Below are 20,809 nucleotides of genomic sequence, written 5' to 3' on the forward strand. Positions count from 1 at the left end.
ATAAACTAATCTCCACTGTCCCACAGCCCAGCCAGGCAATTCATAAACTAATCTCCACTCTCCCACAGCCCAGCCAGGCAATTTATAAACTAATCTCCACTCTCCCACAGCCCAGCCAGGCAATTCATAAACTAATCTCCACTGTTCCACAGCCCAGCCAGGCAATTCATAAACTAATCCCCACTGTCCCACAGCCCAGCCAGGAAATTCATAAACTAATCCCCACTGTCCCACAGCCCAGCCAGACAATGTATAAACTAATCTCCACTGTCCCACAGCCCAGCCAGGCAATTCATAAACTAATCTCCACTGTTCCACAGCCCAGCCAGGCAATTCATCAACTAATCTCCACTGTCCCACAGCCCTGCCAGGCAATTCATCAACTAATCTCCACTGGAAAAAAGAAACTCAACATTATTACCCCATGTTTCTAGTCCAGCATTTGGTTTGTAACAGAAGGGACTTGTTCTGAACCTTGCTATCTGACCTCTGCATTTTGTATGTACAGACAATATGTATAGAACGTATTCTGGTGATTTATCATTCAATAGAAATGTATGGAAAATATGTATTTATTCATATGTAATCTCCCTTTACCTGCTATAATGAAAAGATAGTGGTAATTGTTGGTTTGCTACTAGAATGGTACATAGGGCGTTAACCTCTTGCCTCTACTTGGGACGCTTGCGTCCCAACTAGAGCTCTGGAAATGCAAATGCGCTACGCTAAATGCTAATAGTATTAGTTAAAACTCAAAAGTTCATTAAAATACACATGCAGGGTATCAAATTAAAGCTACACTCGTTGTGAATCCAGGCAACAAGTCAGATTTTTAAAATGCTTTTCGGCGACAGCATGAGAAGCTATTATCTGATAGCATGCACCAATACACTACAACACAAAAGCACAGCAGGGGACGTAAACAAAATAATTAGCATTTCGGCGTTACACAAACCGCACAATAAAATAGAAAACAGTCATTACCTTTCACCATCTTCTTTGTTGGCACTCCTAGATGTCCCATAAACACTATTGGGTCTTTATTTCGATTAAATCGGGCCATATAAAGCCAAGATATCGTTATATGTAGACTGTGTGATAAACGAAAAAAACAGCGATTTCACAACGTAACGTCATTTTTTAAAATTCAAAAAGTAGACGATAAACTTTCACAAAACACTTCGAAATACGTTTGTAATGCTACTTTAGGTATTAGTAAACGTTAATAAGCAATAAAAATCATCCATAGGCGATGTAAAAATCATTATCTGTCGTCTTGGAAAAAATTTCACGAGAGAGCTCTTCCGGAATGATCTGGGCGGAGACCGGAGGTAAGTGGTGCCCCTGTTTCGGTTCAACCAAGAATCAAAGATGATTCAATTCACAAGACTCTAGACAACATGGGGATGCTGTGGGAGTTGAATGCTCAGTCTTATCTAATTCGGCTCACTGTTAACAATTGCTGGAAGTGGCGCAAGGATATTTATTTCCATTTTCTGTGATCAGGTTTTCCTGCACTTTCCGATGTAACGCACGTTATGTAATAGCCACAGTCGTGATTTAACCAGTTTTAAAAACGTCCGAGGGTTTCCTATCCACACATTCTAACCATATGAACGTACTATATTCCTGGCATGAGTAGCAGGGCGCTGAAATGTTGCGCGATTTTTAACAAAATGTTCAAAAAAGTAGAGGGTAGGAGCAACTAGTTAAGATGGGGTTAGAATGGTGCATAAGGGGTTAAGATGGGGCTAAAATGGTACATAAAGGGTTAAGATGGGGCTAGAATGGTACATAAGGGGTTAATATGGGGCTAGAATGGTACATAGGGCGTTAAGATGGGGCTAGAATGGTACATAAGGGGTTCATATGGGGCTAGAATGGTACATAAGGGGTTAATATGGGGCTAGAATGGTACATAAGGGGTTAATATGGGGCTAGAATGGTACATAAGGGGTTAATATGGGGCTAGAATGGTACATAGGGCGTTAAGATGGGGCTAGAATGGTACATAGGGCGTTAATATGGGGCTAGAATGGTACATAAGGGGTTAATATGGGGTTAGAATGGTACATAATGGGTTAATATGGGGCTAGAATGGTACATAAGGGGTTAAGATGGGGCTAGAATGGTACATAAGGGGTTAATATGGCTCTAGAATGGTACATAAGGGGTTAATATGGTGCTAGAATGGTACATAAGGGGTTAATATGGGGATAGAATGGTACATAGGGCGTTAAGATGGGGCTAGAATGGTACATAGGGGTTAATATGGGGCTAGAATGGTACATAGGGCGTTAAGATGGGGCTAGAATGTTTGTTTCCAACATTTACTTGCTATAGTGACAGCTAGTGGTTCATTGTTGGGTTGTTACTATAATGGTAAATAATGGGTTAACGGCCATTACCCGGTTAGTATTGTGAATAACTAGTGGCTATTAACCAATCGGCATTCATGTTCCAAGTGTACTGTTTTATAATGAAGGATCTAGTCGAGATTAAACCTCATAGGAAGACAGTTTTATCATGTGGAGGTTTCATCCAGGTCTCTCTGTTTAACCAAATACTCTGTCTTTGGCAGGAGAGAGACCAGACTGTCACTCTGACAGCAGTAAGAGTCCTTCAGAGGAAACAGACCCAGAGACTCCCAAACCAGTGAGACGACACGACTGCTCCAAGTGTAATAAGAGTTTCAAGTTGTCATTGAACCTAAAAAAGCATGAGAGAAAACACACAGGAGGAAAACCTTTCCACTGCTCCCAGTGTGGAAAGAGATTTTCACGATCACAGAACCTAAAAAAACATAGTAGAATACACACAGGAGAAAAGCCTTACCACTGTTCCCATTGTGGAAAGAATTTTAGGTTGTTGGATAAGCTGAAGGAGCATGAGAGGACGCACACAGGGGAGAAACCTTACCCTTGCTCCGTGTGTGGAAAAAGTTTTGCCCAGTTAGCTTACCAAAAAGAGCATGAAAGGAAACACACCGAAGAAAAGCCTTTCCAATGTTCCCAGTGTGGAAAGAGATTCTCCCGATCACAGAACCTAAAAATGCATCAGAGGACACACACAAGGGAGAAAACGTATCTCTGTTCCCAGTGTGGAAAGTGTTTTAGTCATTTATGGAGCCTGAACAAACACAATAGAATGCACACAGGAGAAAAGCCTTACCACTGTTCCCATTGTGGACAGAGTTTTAGGTTGTTAGGTAACCTAAAAGAGCATGAAAGGAAACACACAGGAGAAAAGCCTTTCCAATGTTCCCATTGTGGAAAGAGATTTACACGAGCACAGCAACTAAAATCTCATGAGAGGACACACACAGGTGAGAAACCATACCACTGCTCCCAGTGTGAAAAAAGTTTTACGCAGTTAGCGAGCCTGAACACTCATAAGAGAATACACACAGGAGAAACGCCTTACCCCTGTGCCCTATGTGAAAAGAGATTTTCACGACCACAGGAACTAAAATCTCATGAGAGGACACACACAGGTGAGAAACCATACCACTGCTCCCAGTGTAAAAAGAGTTTTTCGCTGTTAGGGAGCCTGAACAAACATAATAGAATACACACAGGAGAAAAGCCTTACCACTGTGCCCATTGCGGAAAGACATTTTCACGATCACAGGACCTAAAATCACATGAGAGGACACACACAGGAGAAAAGCCTTACCCCTGTCCCCATTGTGGAAAGAGATTTTCACGATCACAGGAACTGAAATCACATGAAAGGACACACACTGGGGAGAAACCTTATCATTGCTCCCTGTGTGGAAAGGATTTTTCCCATTTAGGGAGCCTGAACAAACATAAGAAGACAATGCACTCTTGAGTGAAGCCTTACTCATGTTCCCATTCCCAGGCTGTGTTCTGATGAGTCACTGTGTTCTGATGAGTCACTGTGTTCTGATGAGTCACTGTGTTCTGATGAGTCACAGTGTTCTGATGAGTCACTGTGTTCTGACTGATGTTTGACTGTGTTCTGATGACTCACAGTGTTCTGACTGTTGTTTTATGCATTAAATCACATTGTTTATATGTAATCTTAATCAACAATAGGCCTGTTTGAGTTTTTTTCTCTAGATACATGATTATGTCTAAAATCAGATTATAATTTTAAAATGTTTTTGTTTTTTGTTTTGATTCTACACTTTGATAGATTGGATACATGTTAGAACCCTTAGATGTTATTAATGACATGATTTAGATATTTTAAAATGTAAATTGGATGAATATTGTAGTGTATTTCTTGATTCTGACCTTGAAAACCCTGAGAAACGTAGTTGTTTTGGTTTCATTGAGTTAATTTGTGTTCTAGTCTCCAAGCTAAAGATGGGATGATGTTGTGAACACGAAGAACATTCACAACCTCTTGAATATTCCCATCAGTGTTATTCCACCATGTTAGAGAGAAAATACAGGTGTTATTCCACTATGTTAGAGAAAACACAGGTGTTATTCCACTATGTTAGAGAGAAAACACAGGTGTTATTCCACTATGTTAGAGAAAACGCAGGTGTTATTCCACTATGTTAGAGAAAACACAAGTGTTATTCCACCATGTTAGAGAGAAAACACAGGTGTTATTCCACTATGTTAGAGAGAAAATACAGGTGTTATTCCACTATGTTAGAGAGAAAATACAGGTGTTATTCCACTATGTTAGAGAGAAAATACAGGTGTTATTCCACTGTTAGAGAGAAAATACAGGTGTTATTCCACTATGTTAGAGAGAAAATACAGGTGTTATTCCACTATGTTAGAGAGAAAATACAGGTGTTATTCCACTATGTTAGAGAGAAAATACAGGTGTTATTCCACTATGTTAGAGAAAATACAGGTGTTATTCCACTATGTTAGAGAAAATACAGGTGTTATTCCACTATGTTAGAGAGAAAATACAGGTGTTATTCCACTATGTTAGAGAAAATACAGGTGTTATTCCACTATGTTAGAGAGAAAATACAGGTGTTATTCCACCATGTTAGAGAGAGAACACAGGTGTTATTCCACTATGTTAGAGAGAGAACACAGGTGTTATTCCACTATGCTAGAGAGAGAACACAGGTGTTATTCCACCATGTTAGAGAGAAAACACAGGTGTTATTCCACTATGTTAGAGAGAAAACACAGGTGTTATTCCACCATGTTAGAGAGAGAACACAGGTATTATTCCACCATGTTAGAGAGAGAACACAGGTGTTATTCCACCATGTTAGAGAGAGAACACAGGTGTTATTCCACCATGTTAGAGAGAGAACACAGGTGTTATTCCACCATGTTAGAGAGAGAACACAGGTGTTATTCCACCATGTTCCACCATGAGAGAACACAGGTGTTATTCCACCATGTTAGAGAGAGAACACAGGTGTTATTCCACCATGTTAGAGAGAGAACACAGGTGTTATTATTCCACCATGTTAGAGAGAAAACACAGGTGTTATTCCACCATGTTAGAGAGAAACACAGGTGTTATTCCACCATGTTTAGGTGTTATTCCACCATGTTAGAGAAAACACAGGTGTTATTCCACCATGTTAGAGAGAGAACACAGGTGTTATTCCACCATGTTAGAGAGAGAACACAGGTGTTATTCCACCATGTTAGAGAGAGAACACAGGTGTTATTCCACCATGTTAGAGAGAAAACACAGGTGTTATTCCACCATGTTAGAGAGAGAACACAGGTGTTATTCCACCATGTTAGAGAGAGAACACAGGTGAAAACACAGGTGTTATTCCACCATGTTAGAGAGAAACACAGGTGTTATTCCACCATGTTAGAGAGAGAACACAGGTGTTATTCCACCATGTTAGAGAAAACACAGGTGTTATTCCACCATGTTAGAGAGAACACAGGTGTTATTCCACACAGGAAACACAGGTGTTATTCCACCATGTTAGAGAGAGAACACAGGTGTTATTCCACCATGTTAGAGAGAGAACACAGGTGTTATTCCACCATGTTAGAGAGATGTTAGAGAACACAGGTGTTATTCCACATGTTAGAGAGAGAACACAGGTGTTATTAGAGAACACAGGTGTTATTCCACCATGTTAGAGAGAAAACAGGTGTTATTCCACCATGTTAGAAAACACAGGTGTTATTCCACCATGTTAGAGAGAAACACAGGTGTTATTCCACCATGTTAGAGAGGAAAATTCCACCAGGTGTTATTCCACCACAGGTGTTATTCCACCATGTTAGAGAGAAAACACAGGTGTTATTCCACCAGGTGTTATTCCACCATGAGAGAGAACACAGGTGTTATTCCACCATGTTAGAGAGAAAACACAGGTGTTATTCCACCATGTTAGAGAGAAAACACAGGTGTTATTCCACCATGTTAGAGAGAAAACACAGGTGTTATTCCACCATGTTAGAGAGAGAACACAGGTGTTATTCCACCATGTTAGAGAGAAAACACAGGTGTTATTCCACCATGTTAGAGAGAGAACACAGGTGTTATTCCACCATGTTAGAGAGAGAACACAGGTGTTATTCCACCATGTTAGAGAGAGAACACAGGTGTTATTCCACCATGTTAGAGAGAGAACACAGGTGTTATTCCACCATGTTAGAGAGAAAACAGGTGTTATTCCACCACAGGTGTTATTCCACCATGTTAGAGAGAGAACACAGGTGTTATTCCACCATGTTAGAGAGAAAACACAGGTGTTATTCCACCATGTTAGAGAGAAAACACAGGTGTTATTCCACCATGTTAGAGAGAAAACACAGGTGTTATTCCATGTTAGAGAGAAAACCATGTTAGAGAGAGAACACAGGTGTTATTCCACCATGTTAGAGAGAAAACACAGGTGTTATTCCACCATGTTAGAGAGAAAACACAGGTGTTATTCCACCATGTTAGAGAGAAACACAGGTGTTATTCCACCAGGTGTTATTCCACCATGTCCACCAGAGAGAAAACACAGGTGTTATTCCACCATGTTAGTTATTCCACCATGAGAGAACACAGGTGTTATTCCACCATGTTAGAGAGAGAACACAGGTGTTATTCCACCATGTTAGAGAGAAAACACAGGTGTTATTCCACCATGTTAGAGAGAAAACACAGGTGTTATTCCACCATGTTAGAGAGAAAACACAGGTGTTATTCCACCATGTTAGAGAGAGAACACAGGTGTTATTCCACCATGTTAGAGTTATTCCACCAGAAAACACAGGTGTTATTCCACCATGTTAGAGAGAAAACACAGGTGTTATTCCACCATGTTAGAGAGAAACAGGTGTTACAGGTGTTATTCCACCATGTTAGAGAGAGAACACAGGTGTTATTCCACCATGTTAGAGAGAGAACACAGGTGTTATTCCACCATGTTAGAGAGAGAACACAGGTGTTATTCCACCATGTTAGAGAGAGAACACAGGTGTTATTCCACCATGTTAGAGAGAGAACACAGGTGTTATTCCACCATGTTAGAGAGAGAACACAGGTGTTATTTCCACCATGTTAGGTGTTATTCCACCATGTTAGAGAGAGAACACAGGTGTTATTCCACCATGTTAGAGAGAGAACACAGGTGTTATTCCACCATGTTAGAGAGAGAACACAGGTGTTATTCCACCATGTTAGAGAGAGAACACAGGTGTTATTCCACCATGTTAGAGAGAGAACACAGGTGTTATTCCACCATGTTAGAGAGAGAACACAGGTGTTATTCCACCATGTTTATTCCACCATGTTAGAGAGAGAACACAGGTGTTATTCCACCATGTTAGAGAGAGGTGTTATTCCACCATGTTAGAGAGAAAGACACAGGTGTTATTCCACCATGTTAGAGAGAGAACACAGGTGTTATTCCACCATGTTAGAGAGAGAACACAGGTGTTATTCCACCATGTTAGAGAGAGAACACAGGTGTTATTCCACCATGTTAGAGAGAAAACACAGGTGTTATTCCACCATGTTAGAGAGAGAACACAGGTGTTATTCCACCATGTTAGAGAGAGAACACAGGTGTTATTCCACCATGTTAGAGAGAGAACACAGGTGTTATTCCACCATGTTAGAGAGAGAACACAGGTGTTATTCCACCATGTTAGAGAGAGAACACAGGTGTTATTCCACCATGTTAGAGAGAGAACACAGGTGTTATTCCACCATGTTAGAGAGAGAACACAGGTGTTATTCCACCATGTTAGAGAGAGAACACAGGTGTTATTCCACCATGTTAGAGAGAGAACACAGTGTTCTGATGAGTCACAGTGTTCTGATGAGTCACAGTGTTCTGATGAGTCACAGTGTTCTGATGAGTCACAGTGTTCTGATGAGTCACAGTGTTCTGATGAGTCACAGTGTTCTGATGAGTCACAGTGTTCTGATGAGTCACAGTGTTCTGATGAGTCACAGTGTTCTGATGAGTCAGTGTTCTGATGAGTCAGTGTTCTGATGAGTCACAGTGTTCATGTTAGAGAGAAAATACAGGTGCTGATTGTAATGATTAAAGCAACATTTTTATCTGAATGAAAAGTATTAATGAACAGGTTTTAATTCTGTTGGCCACTAGTGGACATTCACTATAACACAATAAAGAGTCAACAGTAAATATTACAATCACGGAAGTTCCAAAAGAATAAAGACATTACAAATATCATATTATGTCTATATACAGTGTTGTTGTGTTGTGCAAATAGTTAAAGTACAAAAGGGAGAAATAAATAAACATAAATATACAGTTGAAGTCGGAAGTTTACAGACACTTAAAGTTGAGGTCATTAAAACTCGTTTTTCAACCACTCCACAATGTCTTGTTAACAAACTATAGTTTTGGCAAGTCGGTTAGGACATCTACTTTGTGCATGACACAAGTTACAGACAGATTATTTCATTTGTAATTCACTGTATCACCATTCCAGTGGGTCAGAAGTTTACATACACTAAGTTGACTGTGCCTTTAAACAGCTTGGAAACATACAGAAAATGATGTCATTGCTTTAGAAGCTTCTGATTGGCTAATTGACATCATTTGAGTCAATTGGAGGTGTACCTGTGGATGTATTTCAAGGCCTTACCTTCAAACTCAGTGCCTCTTTGCTTGACATGATTGGGAAAATCAAAAGAAATCAGCCAAGACCTCAGGAAAAACATTGTAGACCTCCACAAGTCTGGTTCATCATTGGGGGCAATTTCTAAACGCCTGAAGGTACCACGTTCATCTGTACAAACAATAGTATGCAAGTATAAACACCATGAGACCACACAGCCGTCATACTTCTCAGGAAGGAGACGCTTTCTGTCTCCTAGTGATGAACGATTGGCTAATTACTTTGGTGCAAATCAATCCCAGAACAGCAAAAGACCTTGTGAAGATGCTGTAGGAAACAGGTACAAAAGTATCTATATACACAGTAAAGCGAGTCCTATAGCGACATAACCTGAAAGGCCGCTCAGCAAGGAAAAAGCCACTGCTCCAAAACCACCATAAAAGAGCCAGACTACGGTTTGCAACTGCACATGGGGACAAAGATTGTACTTTTTGGGGAAATGTCCTCTGGTCTGATGAAACAAAAATAGAACTGTTTGGCCATAATGACCATCGTTATGTTTGGAGGGGGAAAAAGGGGGGGTCTTGCAAGCCGGAGAACACCATCCCAACCGTGAAGCACGGGGGTGGCAGCATCATGTTGTGGGGGTGCTTTGCTGCAGGAGGACTGGTGCACTTCACAACATAGATGACATGATGAGGATGGAAAATTATGTGGATATATTGAAGCAACATCTGCCAGGAAGTTAAAGCTTGGTCACAAATGGGTCTTCCAAATGGACAATGACCCCAAGTATACTTCCAAAGTTGTGGCAAAATGGCTTAAGGACAACAAAGTCAAGGTATTGGAGTGGCCATCACAAAGCCTTGACCTCAATCCTATAGAACATTTGTGGGCAGAACTGAAAATGTGTGTGCGAGCAAGGAGGCCTATAAACCTGACTCAGTTACACCAGCTCTGTCAGGAGGAATGGGCCAAAATGCACCCCATTTATTGTGGGAAGCTTTTGGAAGGTTACCCTAAACGTTTGACCCAAGTTAAACAATTTAAAGGCAATGCTACCAAATACTAATTGAGTGCATGTAAACTTCTGACCCACTGGGAATGTGATGAATAATATAAAATCTTAAATAAATAATTCTCTCTACTATTATTTTGACATTTCACATTCTTAAAATAAAGTGGTCATCCTAACTGACCTAAGACAAAGAATATTTACTAGGATTAAGTGTCAGGAATTGTGAGAAACTGAGTTTAAATTAATTTGGCTAAGGTGTATGTTAACTTCCGACTTCAACTGTCCATCTATGTACTTACAGAAATGAGCTCTTCTGAGTGGGTGAAAGGATGGATGGCTGGAAGGTACATCAGGAGAGCTCTTCTGAGTGGGTGAAAGGATGGATGGCTGGAAGGTACATCAGGAGAGCTCTTCTGAGTGGGTGAAAGGATGGATGGCTGGAAGGTACATCAGGAGAGCTCTTCTGAGTGGGTGAAAGGATGGATGGCTGGAAGGAGCTCTTCTGAAGGATGGATGGCCTTTGACCTTTTATTTAAATGAGTTTGCTTCTTTAGTTTGTTCCCAGTTTAGAACAGCTCGTTAACAATAAGTTGGCCTCCACACACCACATTGGTTACTATTCTTTGTAGTAGACACATCTGTTGGGTTGGTACTGTTACACCGTGGAGGAGCAGTTTGGACCTACTCAGTACTGTTACACCGTGTAGGAGCAGTTTGGACCTACTCAGTACTGAAAGCAGTTTGGACTCAGTACTGGCTGGAGCAGTTTGGACCTACTCAGTACTGTTACACCGTGTAGGAGCAGTTTGGACCTACTCAGTACTGTTACACCGTGTAGGAGCAGTTTGGACCTACTCAGTACTGTTACACCGTGTAGGAGCAGTTTGGACCTACTCAGTACTGTTACACCGTGTAGGAGCAGTTTGGACCTACTCAGTACTGTTACACCGTGTAGGAGCAGTTTGGACCTATCAGTACTGTTACACCGTGTAGGAGCAGTTTGGACCTACTCAGTACTGTTACACCGTGTAGGAGCAGTTTGGACCTACTCAGTACTGTTACACCGTGTAGGAGCAGTTTGGACCTACTCAGTACTGTTACACCGTGTAGGAGCAGTTTGGACCTACTCAGTACTGTTACACCGTGTAGGAGCAGTTTGGACCTACTCAGTACTGTTAGTTTGGACCTACTCCACCGTGTAGGAGCAGTTTGGACCTACTCACTGTTACTGTTACACCGTACTGTTAGGAGCAGTTTGGACCTACTCAGTACTGTTACACCGTGTAGGAGCAGTTTGGACCTACTCAGTACTGTTACACCGTGTAGGAGCAGTTTGGACCTACTCAGTACTGTTACTAGCTAACCTAGCTGCTGCCTTATTGGGGTATTATCTGTTTGTTTGATTTTCTAAATGTGCAGGAGTAAATTGTTTTAAATCCTTAAAAAAAATCACTAATCGACACATGCTTTTCTTTATACGTCTCAATATAATAATATTATATAAATAAATGAATGAATGAAAAATCTAAGTGTCTCAAAATAAAATAAACATTTCCCTTGACTGTTACCCTCCCACCCACCAGGTGGCGATGTGCCTGTTTCAGGGTAATGCTGGCGGTGTGACGTATAATCTAATGGACGGGACGCTTCTTCAAACAACAGCGAGTTATTCACCTCCGTATCTTTCTAGCCAACATAGACGATACAATTGCAGATCATTAAATGCTTTCGTTGTATATTAGCCACTGTGTTGTAAACACACTTGTCTTATCTCCTGGCTAGTTACCCAATTTAATATTTACGTTGTTGTTAGCTAGCTAGCTGGGTAAATTAGCAGTAGTGCTAGTCTTGTCACTAATGCTAACTAGCTAACATCCCAACCATGAGCTCACTAATCGACTCCCCTCCTAAAGAGGTGATCTGCTGGACGGAGAAAGAAACTCTGGGGCTGAACATTGTCGTGAAAGAGGAGAAGGAAGAGGAGGATGTCACAGTAAAACAAGAAACTGAGTTTGAGGCTGTTACAGTGAAAGAAGAAGAGGAAGAAGTTAAATTGACAGAAGATGAGGACTCGTTCAGAGTGAAAGAGGAGGAGGATGTTACAGTAAAAGAAGAGGAGGAAGAGAAAGAGGAGATGACTGTCACAGTGAAAGAAGAGGAAGACGTTTTTGAAATGAAGGAAGTGGGGGAGATTACTGTCACATTAGAAGAAGAGGAGGAGGAGGAGACAGGAGATCTGATTAACAACAGTGAGTAATATCTTAAACACAGGGGTACAAACTCTGCAGTTGTTGAACCGATATGTGGTTTTAAAGGGGCATTTACTGAAGTTCTACACGTTAATAGTTCTGTACTGTAGGAATCGTTAAAGCTACAAATAGTGGCGGGCGACCAAACAAAACGTTAATGGATCAAATGCTTCCCATTACATTTTTTCACAACATTTGTAAACATCTGAATATCTCTTTCTGTAGTGCTTTGCTTGACATCACATTCAATCAAAAATCAACTCATGTCTGACTTCCAATAATGAAGAGGACAGAATCAAGACAAGGAAAAATCCGATGTAGTTCGTTTTGTGCCAACAGAAATAAGGGGTTAAATGTGTGTCCCATAGGGCGGCACACAATTGGCCCAGTGTCTCCCGGGTTAGGGGAGGTTCTGCTTGGGGTAGGCTGTCATTGTAAAATAAGAATTAGTTCTTAACTGGCTTACATATAAAAAAATATAAAAATGTTGTTGCAAATTGCTAAATGATCAATGGCATCACCATCTTAAAACAATTCCATATGTTAGCTCAGTGTAAAAACACCAACATTCCCCATGTTGGAAATTATGGGAAATTGACCATTTATATCAAACACTAACACTGTTTCTTTTCTTAACCTTTTGTAACACAAGTTAATGTTTTAAATTCCCCAAGATAAACAGATATTAAAACATTTGTACACATTTTTTTGGTCAATTTGTGTTTACAAATATGTTTTTCATGTTTTGAACAGTCATTTAGATACATTCCATTCCATGTTTTTCATTCAAAGTTGTGAGTTTCTGTGATAGGCTGAGAAATTAGCATTTGGGCTAATCTGACGACCTAAAATAGCCACTTATAAGGAACGCTATGGACTCTGGAACTCAACTCCGTTATAGACAATGGATATTATAGGACTATGGTTTGGTGTGGATATTATAGGACTATGGTTTGGTGTGGATATTATAGGACTATGGTTTGGTGTGGATATTATAGGAGGGCTATGGTTTGGTGTGGATATTATAGGACTATGGTTTGGTGTGGATATTATAGGACTATGGTTTGGTGTGGATATTATAGGACTATGGTTTGGTGTGGATATTATGCTATGGTGAGGATATTATAGGGCTATGGTTTTTGGTTTGGATATTATAGGACTATGGTTTGGTGTGGATATTATAGGACTATGGTTTGGTGTGGATATTATAGGACTATGGTTTGGTGTGGATTATTATAGGGCTATGGTTTGGTGAGGATATTATAGGACTATGGTTTGTGTGGATATTATTGGACTATGGTTTTTGATATTATAGGACTATGGTTTGGTGGATATTATAGGACTATGGTTTGGTGTGGATATTATAGGACTATGGTTTGGTGGATATTATAGGACTATGGTTTGGTGTGGATATTATAGGGCTATGGTTTTGGTGGATATTATAGGACTATGGTTTGGTGTGGATATTATAGGACTATGGTTTGGTGAGGATATTATAGGACTATGGTTTGGTGAGGATATTATAGGACTATGGTTTGGATATTATAGGACTATGGTTTGGTGTGGATATTATAGGACTATGGTTTGGTGTGGATATTATAGGACTATGGTTTTTGATATTATAGGGCTATGGTTTGGTGGATATTATAGGACTATGGTTTGGTGTGGATATTATAGGGCTATGGTTTGGTGAGGATATTATAGGACTATGGTTTGGTGTGGATATTATAGGACTATGGTTTGGTGAGGATATTATAGGACTATGGATATTTAGGACTATGGTTTGGATATTATAGGACTATGGATATTTGGACTATGTGGATATTATAGGACTATGGTTATGGTTTGTGAGGATATTATAGGACTATGGATATTTGACTATGGTTTGTGGATATTATAGGACTATGGTTTGGTTTGGATTATTATGGTTTGGTGTGGATATTATAGGACTATGGTTTGGTGTGGATATTATAGGACTATGGATATTATAGGACTATGGTTTGGTGTGGATATTATAGGACTATGGTTTTGTGGATATTATAGGACTATGGTTTGGATATTATAGGACTATGGTTTGGTGTGGATATTATAGGACTATGGTTTGGTGTGGATATTATAGGACTATGGTTTGGTTATTATAGGACTATGGTTTGGTGTGGATATTATAGGACTATGGTTTGGTGTGGATATTATAGGACTATGGTTTGGTGTGGATATTATAGGACTATGGTTTGGTGTGGATATTATAGGACTATGGTTTGGTGTGGATATTATAGGACTATGGTTTGGTGTGGATATTATAGGACTATGGTTTGGTGTGGATATTATAGGACTATGGTTTGGTGTGGGACTATGGTTTGGTGTGGATATTATAGGACTATGGTTTGGTGTGGATATTATAGGACTATGGTTTGGTGTGGATATTATAGGATATTATAGGACTATGGTTTGGTGTGGATATTATTATGGTTTGGTAGGATTATATGGTTTGGTGTGGATATTATGGTTTGGTGAGGATATTATAGGACTATGGTTTGGATATTATAGGACTATGGTTTGGTGTGGATATTATAGGACTATTGGTTTGGTTTGGAGGATATTATAGGGCTATGGTTTGGTTATTATAGGGCTTAGCTATGGTTTGGTGTGGATATTATAGGACTATGGTTTGGTGAGGATATTATAGGACTATGGTTTGGTGTGGATATTATAGGACTATGGTTTGGTGAGGATATTATAGGACTATGGTTTGGTGAGGATATTATAGGACTATGGTTTGGTGAGGATATTATAGGACTTAGTTATGGTTATGTGTGGATATTATAGGACTATGGTTTGGTGTGGATATTATAGGACTATGGTTTGGTGTGGATATTATAGGACTATGGTTTGGTGAGGATATTATAGGACTATGGTTTGGTGTGGATATTATAGCGATATATAAAGGATGAGGGTAAAAGGGTGAAATAAACTGTAAATCTAAAGGTTTATATCCACAAATGCAAATATATAAATCCCGAAGGGAAAAGGTATACATATTTGAAGAACTGTTGAAAACTGTCTTTATCCATCTTCCAGTAGGCTCCTATCACCTGTTCTAATGTTCCAGTAGGCTCCTATCACCTGTTCTAATCTTCCAGTAGGCTCCTATCACCTGTTCTAATGTTCCAGTAGGCTCCTATCACCTGTTCTAATCTTCCAGTAGGCTCCTATCACCTGTTCTAATCTTCCAGTAGGCTCCTATCACCTGTTCTAATCTTCCAGTAGGCACCTATCACCTGTTCTAATCTTCCAGTAGGCTCCTATCACCTGTTCTAATCTTCCAGTAGGCTCCTATCACCTGTTCTAATCTTCCAGTAGGCTCCTATCACCTGTTCTAATCTTCCAGTAGGCTCCTATCACCTGTTCTAATCTTCCAGTAGGCTCCTATCACCTGTTCTAATCTTCCAGTAGGCTCCTATCACCTGTTCTAATCTTCCAGTAGGCTCCTATCACCTGTTCTAATCTTCCAGTAGGCTCCTATCACCTGTTCTAATCTTCCAGTAGGCTCCTATCACCTGTTCTAATCTTCCGGTAGGCTCCTATCACCTGTTCTAATCTTCCGGTAGGCTCCTATCACCTGTTCTAATCTTCCGGTAGGCTCCTATCACCTGTTCTAATCTTCCAGTAGGCTCCTATCACCTGTTCTAATCTTCCGGTAGGCTCCTATCACCTGTTCTAATCTTCCGGTAGGCTCCTATCACCTGTTCTAATCACTGTTCAACTGAAGCCCCATCTTAACCCCTTATGTACCATTCCAGCCCCATCTTAACCCCTTATCTACCATTCTAGCCCCATCTTAACTCTGTAGCTACCATTCTAACCCCATCTTAACCCAGTATGTACCATTCTAGCCCCATCTTAACCCTGTATGTACCATTCTAGCCCCATTCTAACTTATCCACATATGTACCATTCTAGCTCCATCTTAACCCTTTATGTACCATCTTAACCCCTTATCTACCATTCTAGCTCCATCTTAACCCCTTATCTACCATTCTAGCCCCATCTTAACCCCTTATGCACCATTCTAACCCCATCTTAACCCAGTATGTACCATTATAGCCCCATCTTAACCACTTATCTACCATTCTAGCCCCATCTTAACTTAATTGGCCACTAGGCGTCAATATAGTAATTGAAGGGAGATTCCATAAAACATTTTTATTCAATAATAAATGTTCAAAATAAGTTCTATACATATTTTATTTTACATAAAAAATGGCCAATATGCTTTTTTCCAGTGGAGATTAGTTTATAAATTGCCTGGCTGGGCTGTGGAACAGTGGAGATTAGTTTATAAATTGCCTGGCTGGGCTGTGGAACAGTGGAGATTAGTTTATAAATGGCCTGGCTGGGCTGTGGAACAGTGGAGATTAGTTTATAAATTGCCTGGCTGGGCTGTGGGACAGTGGAGATTAGTTTATAAATTGCCTGGCTGGGCTGTGGGACAGTGGAGATTAGTTTATAAATTGCCTGGCTGGGCTGTGGAACAGTGGAGATTAGTTTATAAATTACCTGGCTGGGCTGGGGTGGAGGCTGTGGGACAGTGGAGATTAGTTTATAAATTGCCTGGCTGGGCTGTGGGACAGTGGAGATTAGTTTATAAATGGGCTGGGCTGTGGAACAGTGGAGATTAGTTGATGATTTATAATGCGTTTTTCCAGTGGAGATTAGGCATTTCCTGGCTGGGCTGTGGGACAGTGGATGTGTAGGAATGATTCGAAATGGAACTGGTAACCGCCATTACCTGGGTAGTATTGTGAATAACTAATGGCTATTAACCAATCGGCATCCAGGATCCAAATGTAAAGTTGAATAATGAGGGATCTAGTCATCAAATCAGATTTTATTTGTCACATCTACCGAATACAACAGGAACACAACCAGCCCTTAACCAACAATGCAGTTTTAAGAAAAATAAGAGTTAAGTAACAAATCGATGAATGAAAATAACTAAAAAATTAAAGAGCAGCAGTAGACTGCTGTGTGCAGCAACATTATGTTACAAATAACGTGAAAGAACACAATAACACAATTGGTTAAGAGCCTGTTTAACGGCAGCCATCTCCTCCTGCGCATCTATATTTTACATCAGGGCAATGGATTAAACCTCATAGGAAGAGCAGATTTCATTCAGGTCTCTCTGTTTAACTAAATACTCTTGTCTTTGGCAGGAGAGAGACCAGACTCTCACTCTGACAGACGGAAGAAGAGTCCTTCAGGGGAACCAGACCCAGAGACGCCCAAACCAGTGAGACGACACCACTGCTCCCAGTGTAATTTGAGTTTAAGTTTTTATGGAAACTGAAACAGCATGAGAGGACACACACAGGGGAGAAGCCACACCACTGCTCCCAGTGTGGAAAGAGTTTTACCCTGTTAGGGAACCTGAAAAAGCATAAAGGAATACACACAGGAGAAAAGCATTTCCAATGTTCCCAGTGTGGAAAGAGATTTTCACGATCACAGGAACTAAAATCACATGAGATGAAACACACAGGGGATAAACCACACCACTGCTCCCATTGTGGAAAGAGTTTTACCCAGTTAGGGACCCTGAACAAACATAAGAGAATACACACAGGAGAAAAGCCTTACCACTGCTCCCAGTGTGGAAAGAGTTTTATACAGTTAGGGAACCTGAACAACCATAATATAATACACACAGAAGAAAAGCCTTTCCAATGTTTCTACTGTGGAAAGAGATTTTCAAGATCACAGGACCTAAAATCACATGAGATGATACACACAGGAGAGAAACCACACCACTGCTCCCATTGTGGAAAGAGTTTTACCCAGTTGGGGAACCTAAACAAACATCAGATGAGAATACACAGGAGAAAATCTTTCCAATGTTCCCAGTGTACTTTCCCAGTCAGAGGACCTAAAATCACATGAGATGATACACACGGGGAGAAACCACACCACTGCTCCCAGTGTGGAAAGAGTTTTACACAGTTGGGGAGCCTGAACAAACATAAGAAGAGAATACACTCTGGAGAAAAGCCTTACCACTGCTCCCAGTGTGGAAAGAGTTTTATACAGTTGGGGAACCTGAACAAACATAAGAAGAGAATACACTCTGGAGAGAAATCTTAACATACTTTCCCAGTCAGAGGACCTGTAATCACATGAGATGATACACACAGGGGAGAAACCACACCACTGCTCCCATTGTGGAAAGAGTTTTACCCAGTTAGGAAGCCTGAACAAACATAAGAAGAGAATACACTCTGGAGAGAAATCTTAACGTACTTTCCCAGTCAGAGGACCTGAAATCACATGACAGAATAGAGAGGCTGTGTTCTGACTTATGTTTTTGAGGTTTTTTAAAATTAAAAGTTGATATAAAAAAAAATATGATTTGGATATTTTAAAATGACAATTATTAAATAGATTAGTAGAATGTGCATTTCTTGATTTTTAACCTAGAAATGTTATGAATTTAAAGTTGTTGTGTTTCATTGAGTTAATGTCTAGTCTTCACGCTAAAAGTTTATGAACATTTGATGACGTTGACAATTTTTTGACATGAAGAACACTCACTTCCTCATGAATGTTCCCATCAGTAGTATTCCACCATGTCAGAGAAAACACAGGTGCTGATTTGACTTAATGGAACATATTGTTGTCTGAATATAAATATAATGTGGAACGGCACTAGTTGACATTCATTATATACATCTGTGTATTGTTACATTATACACTATACATTTGAGAGGTTTTTGTTGAATTATATATGTTTGTTTGACTGAATGAACCAGAAATTGCCTAATGTGCAGATGTGTAGTAGATGTTAAGTTTGTTTTCAAATGTAACTCATTAAAAATGTTCACTAATCAATCAACACATGCTTCTCTTTATACATCTCACTGCTTCTTGACACACTACTCACTTAACCCGGAAGCCAGCCACACCATTGTGTCTTAGGAAACACCGTACACAGCAACTAAAATCACACGAGAGGATACACACACACGTGGGAGAAACCATACCACTGCTTCCAGTGTGAAAATAGTTTTATTGCAGTTAGGGAGCCTGAACAATCATAATATAATAATACACACAGGAGAAAAGCCTTACCCCTCTGTCCCGGTGCCCCCTATATACAGGGGGTACCGGGACAGAGTCAATGTGGAGGCTATATACAGGGGGTACCGGGACAGAGTCAATGTGGAGGACAGGGTACCGGGACAGAATCCATGTGGAGGCTATATACAGGGGGTACCGGGACAGAGTCAATGTGGAGGCTATAAACAGGGGGTACCGGGACAGAGTCAATATGGAGGCTATATACAGGGGGTACCAGTACAGAGTCAATGTGGAGGCTATATACAGGGGGTACCGGGACAGAGTCAATGTGGAGGCTATAAACAGGGGGTACTGGGACAGAGTCAATATGGAGGCTATATACAGGGGGTACCAGTACAGAGTCAATGTGGAGGTTATATACAGGGGGTACCGGGACAGAATCCATGTGGAGGCTATATACAGGGGGTACCGGGACAGAGTCAATGTGGAGGCTATATACAGGGGGTACCAGTACAGAGTCAATGTGGAGGTTATATACAGGGGGTACCGGGACAGAATCAATGTGGAGGCTATATACAGGGGTACCGGGACAGAGTCTATGTGGAGGCTATATACAGGGGGTACCAGTACAGAGTCTATGTGTAGAGGCTATATACAGGGGGTACCGGTACAGAGTCTATGTGGAGGCTATATACAGGGGGTACCAGGACAGAGTCAATGTGTAGACTATATACAGGGGCAGGCAATGTGCAGGGGCACCGGTTAGTTGAGGTAATATGTACATGTAGGTAGAGTTATTAAAGTGACTATGCATCGATAATAACAGAGTTGCAGCAGTGTAAAAGGGGGCCAATGCAAATAGTCTGGGTAGTCATTTGATTAGAGATACAGGAGTCTTATGGCTTGAGGGTAGAAACTGTTTAAAAGCCTCTTGGACCTAGACTTGGCGCTCAGGTACTGCTTGCCATGCGGTATCAGAGAGAACGGTCTATGACTAGGGTGGCTGGAGTCTTTGACCATTTTTAGGGCCTTCCCCTGACACCGCCTGGTATATAAGTCCTGGATGGCAGGAAGCTTGGCCCCAGTGATGTACTGCGCCGTACGCACTACCCTCTGTAGTGCCTTGCGGTTGGAGGTCGAGCAGTTGCCATACCAGGCAGTGATGCAACCCGTAAGGATGCTCAATGGTACAGTTGTAGAACCTTTTGAGGATCTGAGGACCCATGCCAAATCTTTTCAGTCTCCTGCGGGGGAATAGGTTTTGTTGTGCCCTCTGTTAGTGTGTTGGTGATGTGGATGCCAAGGAACCTGAAGCTCTCAACCTGCTCCACTAAATCCCCGTCGATGAGAATGGGGGCGTTACTCGGTCCTCTTTTTCCTGTAGTCCACAATCATCTCCTTTGTCTTGATCACGTTAAGGGAGAGGTTGTTGTCCTGGCACCACACCGTCAGGT

The 20,809-nt window shown here is 40.8% G+C and overlaps 1 protein-coding gene and 1 pseudogene across 1 annotated transcript; both read left to right on the plus strand.

Moving 5' to 3' along the window:
- Nucleotides 1–20,809, plus strand: part of LOC135560303 (zinc finger protein 502-like) — a 55,744-nt pseudogene that overhangs the window by 26,532 nt on the left and 8,403 nt on the right.
- On the plus strand, nucleotides 11,642–17,679 carry LOC135559973 (cilia- and flagella-associated protein 251-like). Its single transcript, XM_065000885.1, has 2 exons — nucleotides 11,642–12,281; nucleotides 17,498–17,679. Exons 1-2 carry the CDS (start codon nucleotides 11,915–11,917, stop codon nucleotides 17,629–17,631), a joined length of 501 nt encoding a protein of 166 aa, XP_064856957.1. The 5' UTR covers nucleotides 11,642–11,914; the 3' UTR covers nucleotides 17,632–17,679.

Source organism: Oncorhynchus nerka, linkage group LG15 (assembly GCF_034236695.1).
Source record: "Oncorhynchus nerka isolate Pitt River linkage group LG15, Oner_Uvic_2.0, whole genome shotgun sequence".
NCBI lineage: Eukaryota > Metazoa > Chordata > Actinopteri > Salmoniformes > Salmonidae > Oncorhynchus > Oncorhynchus nerka.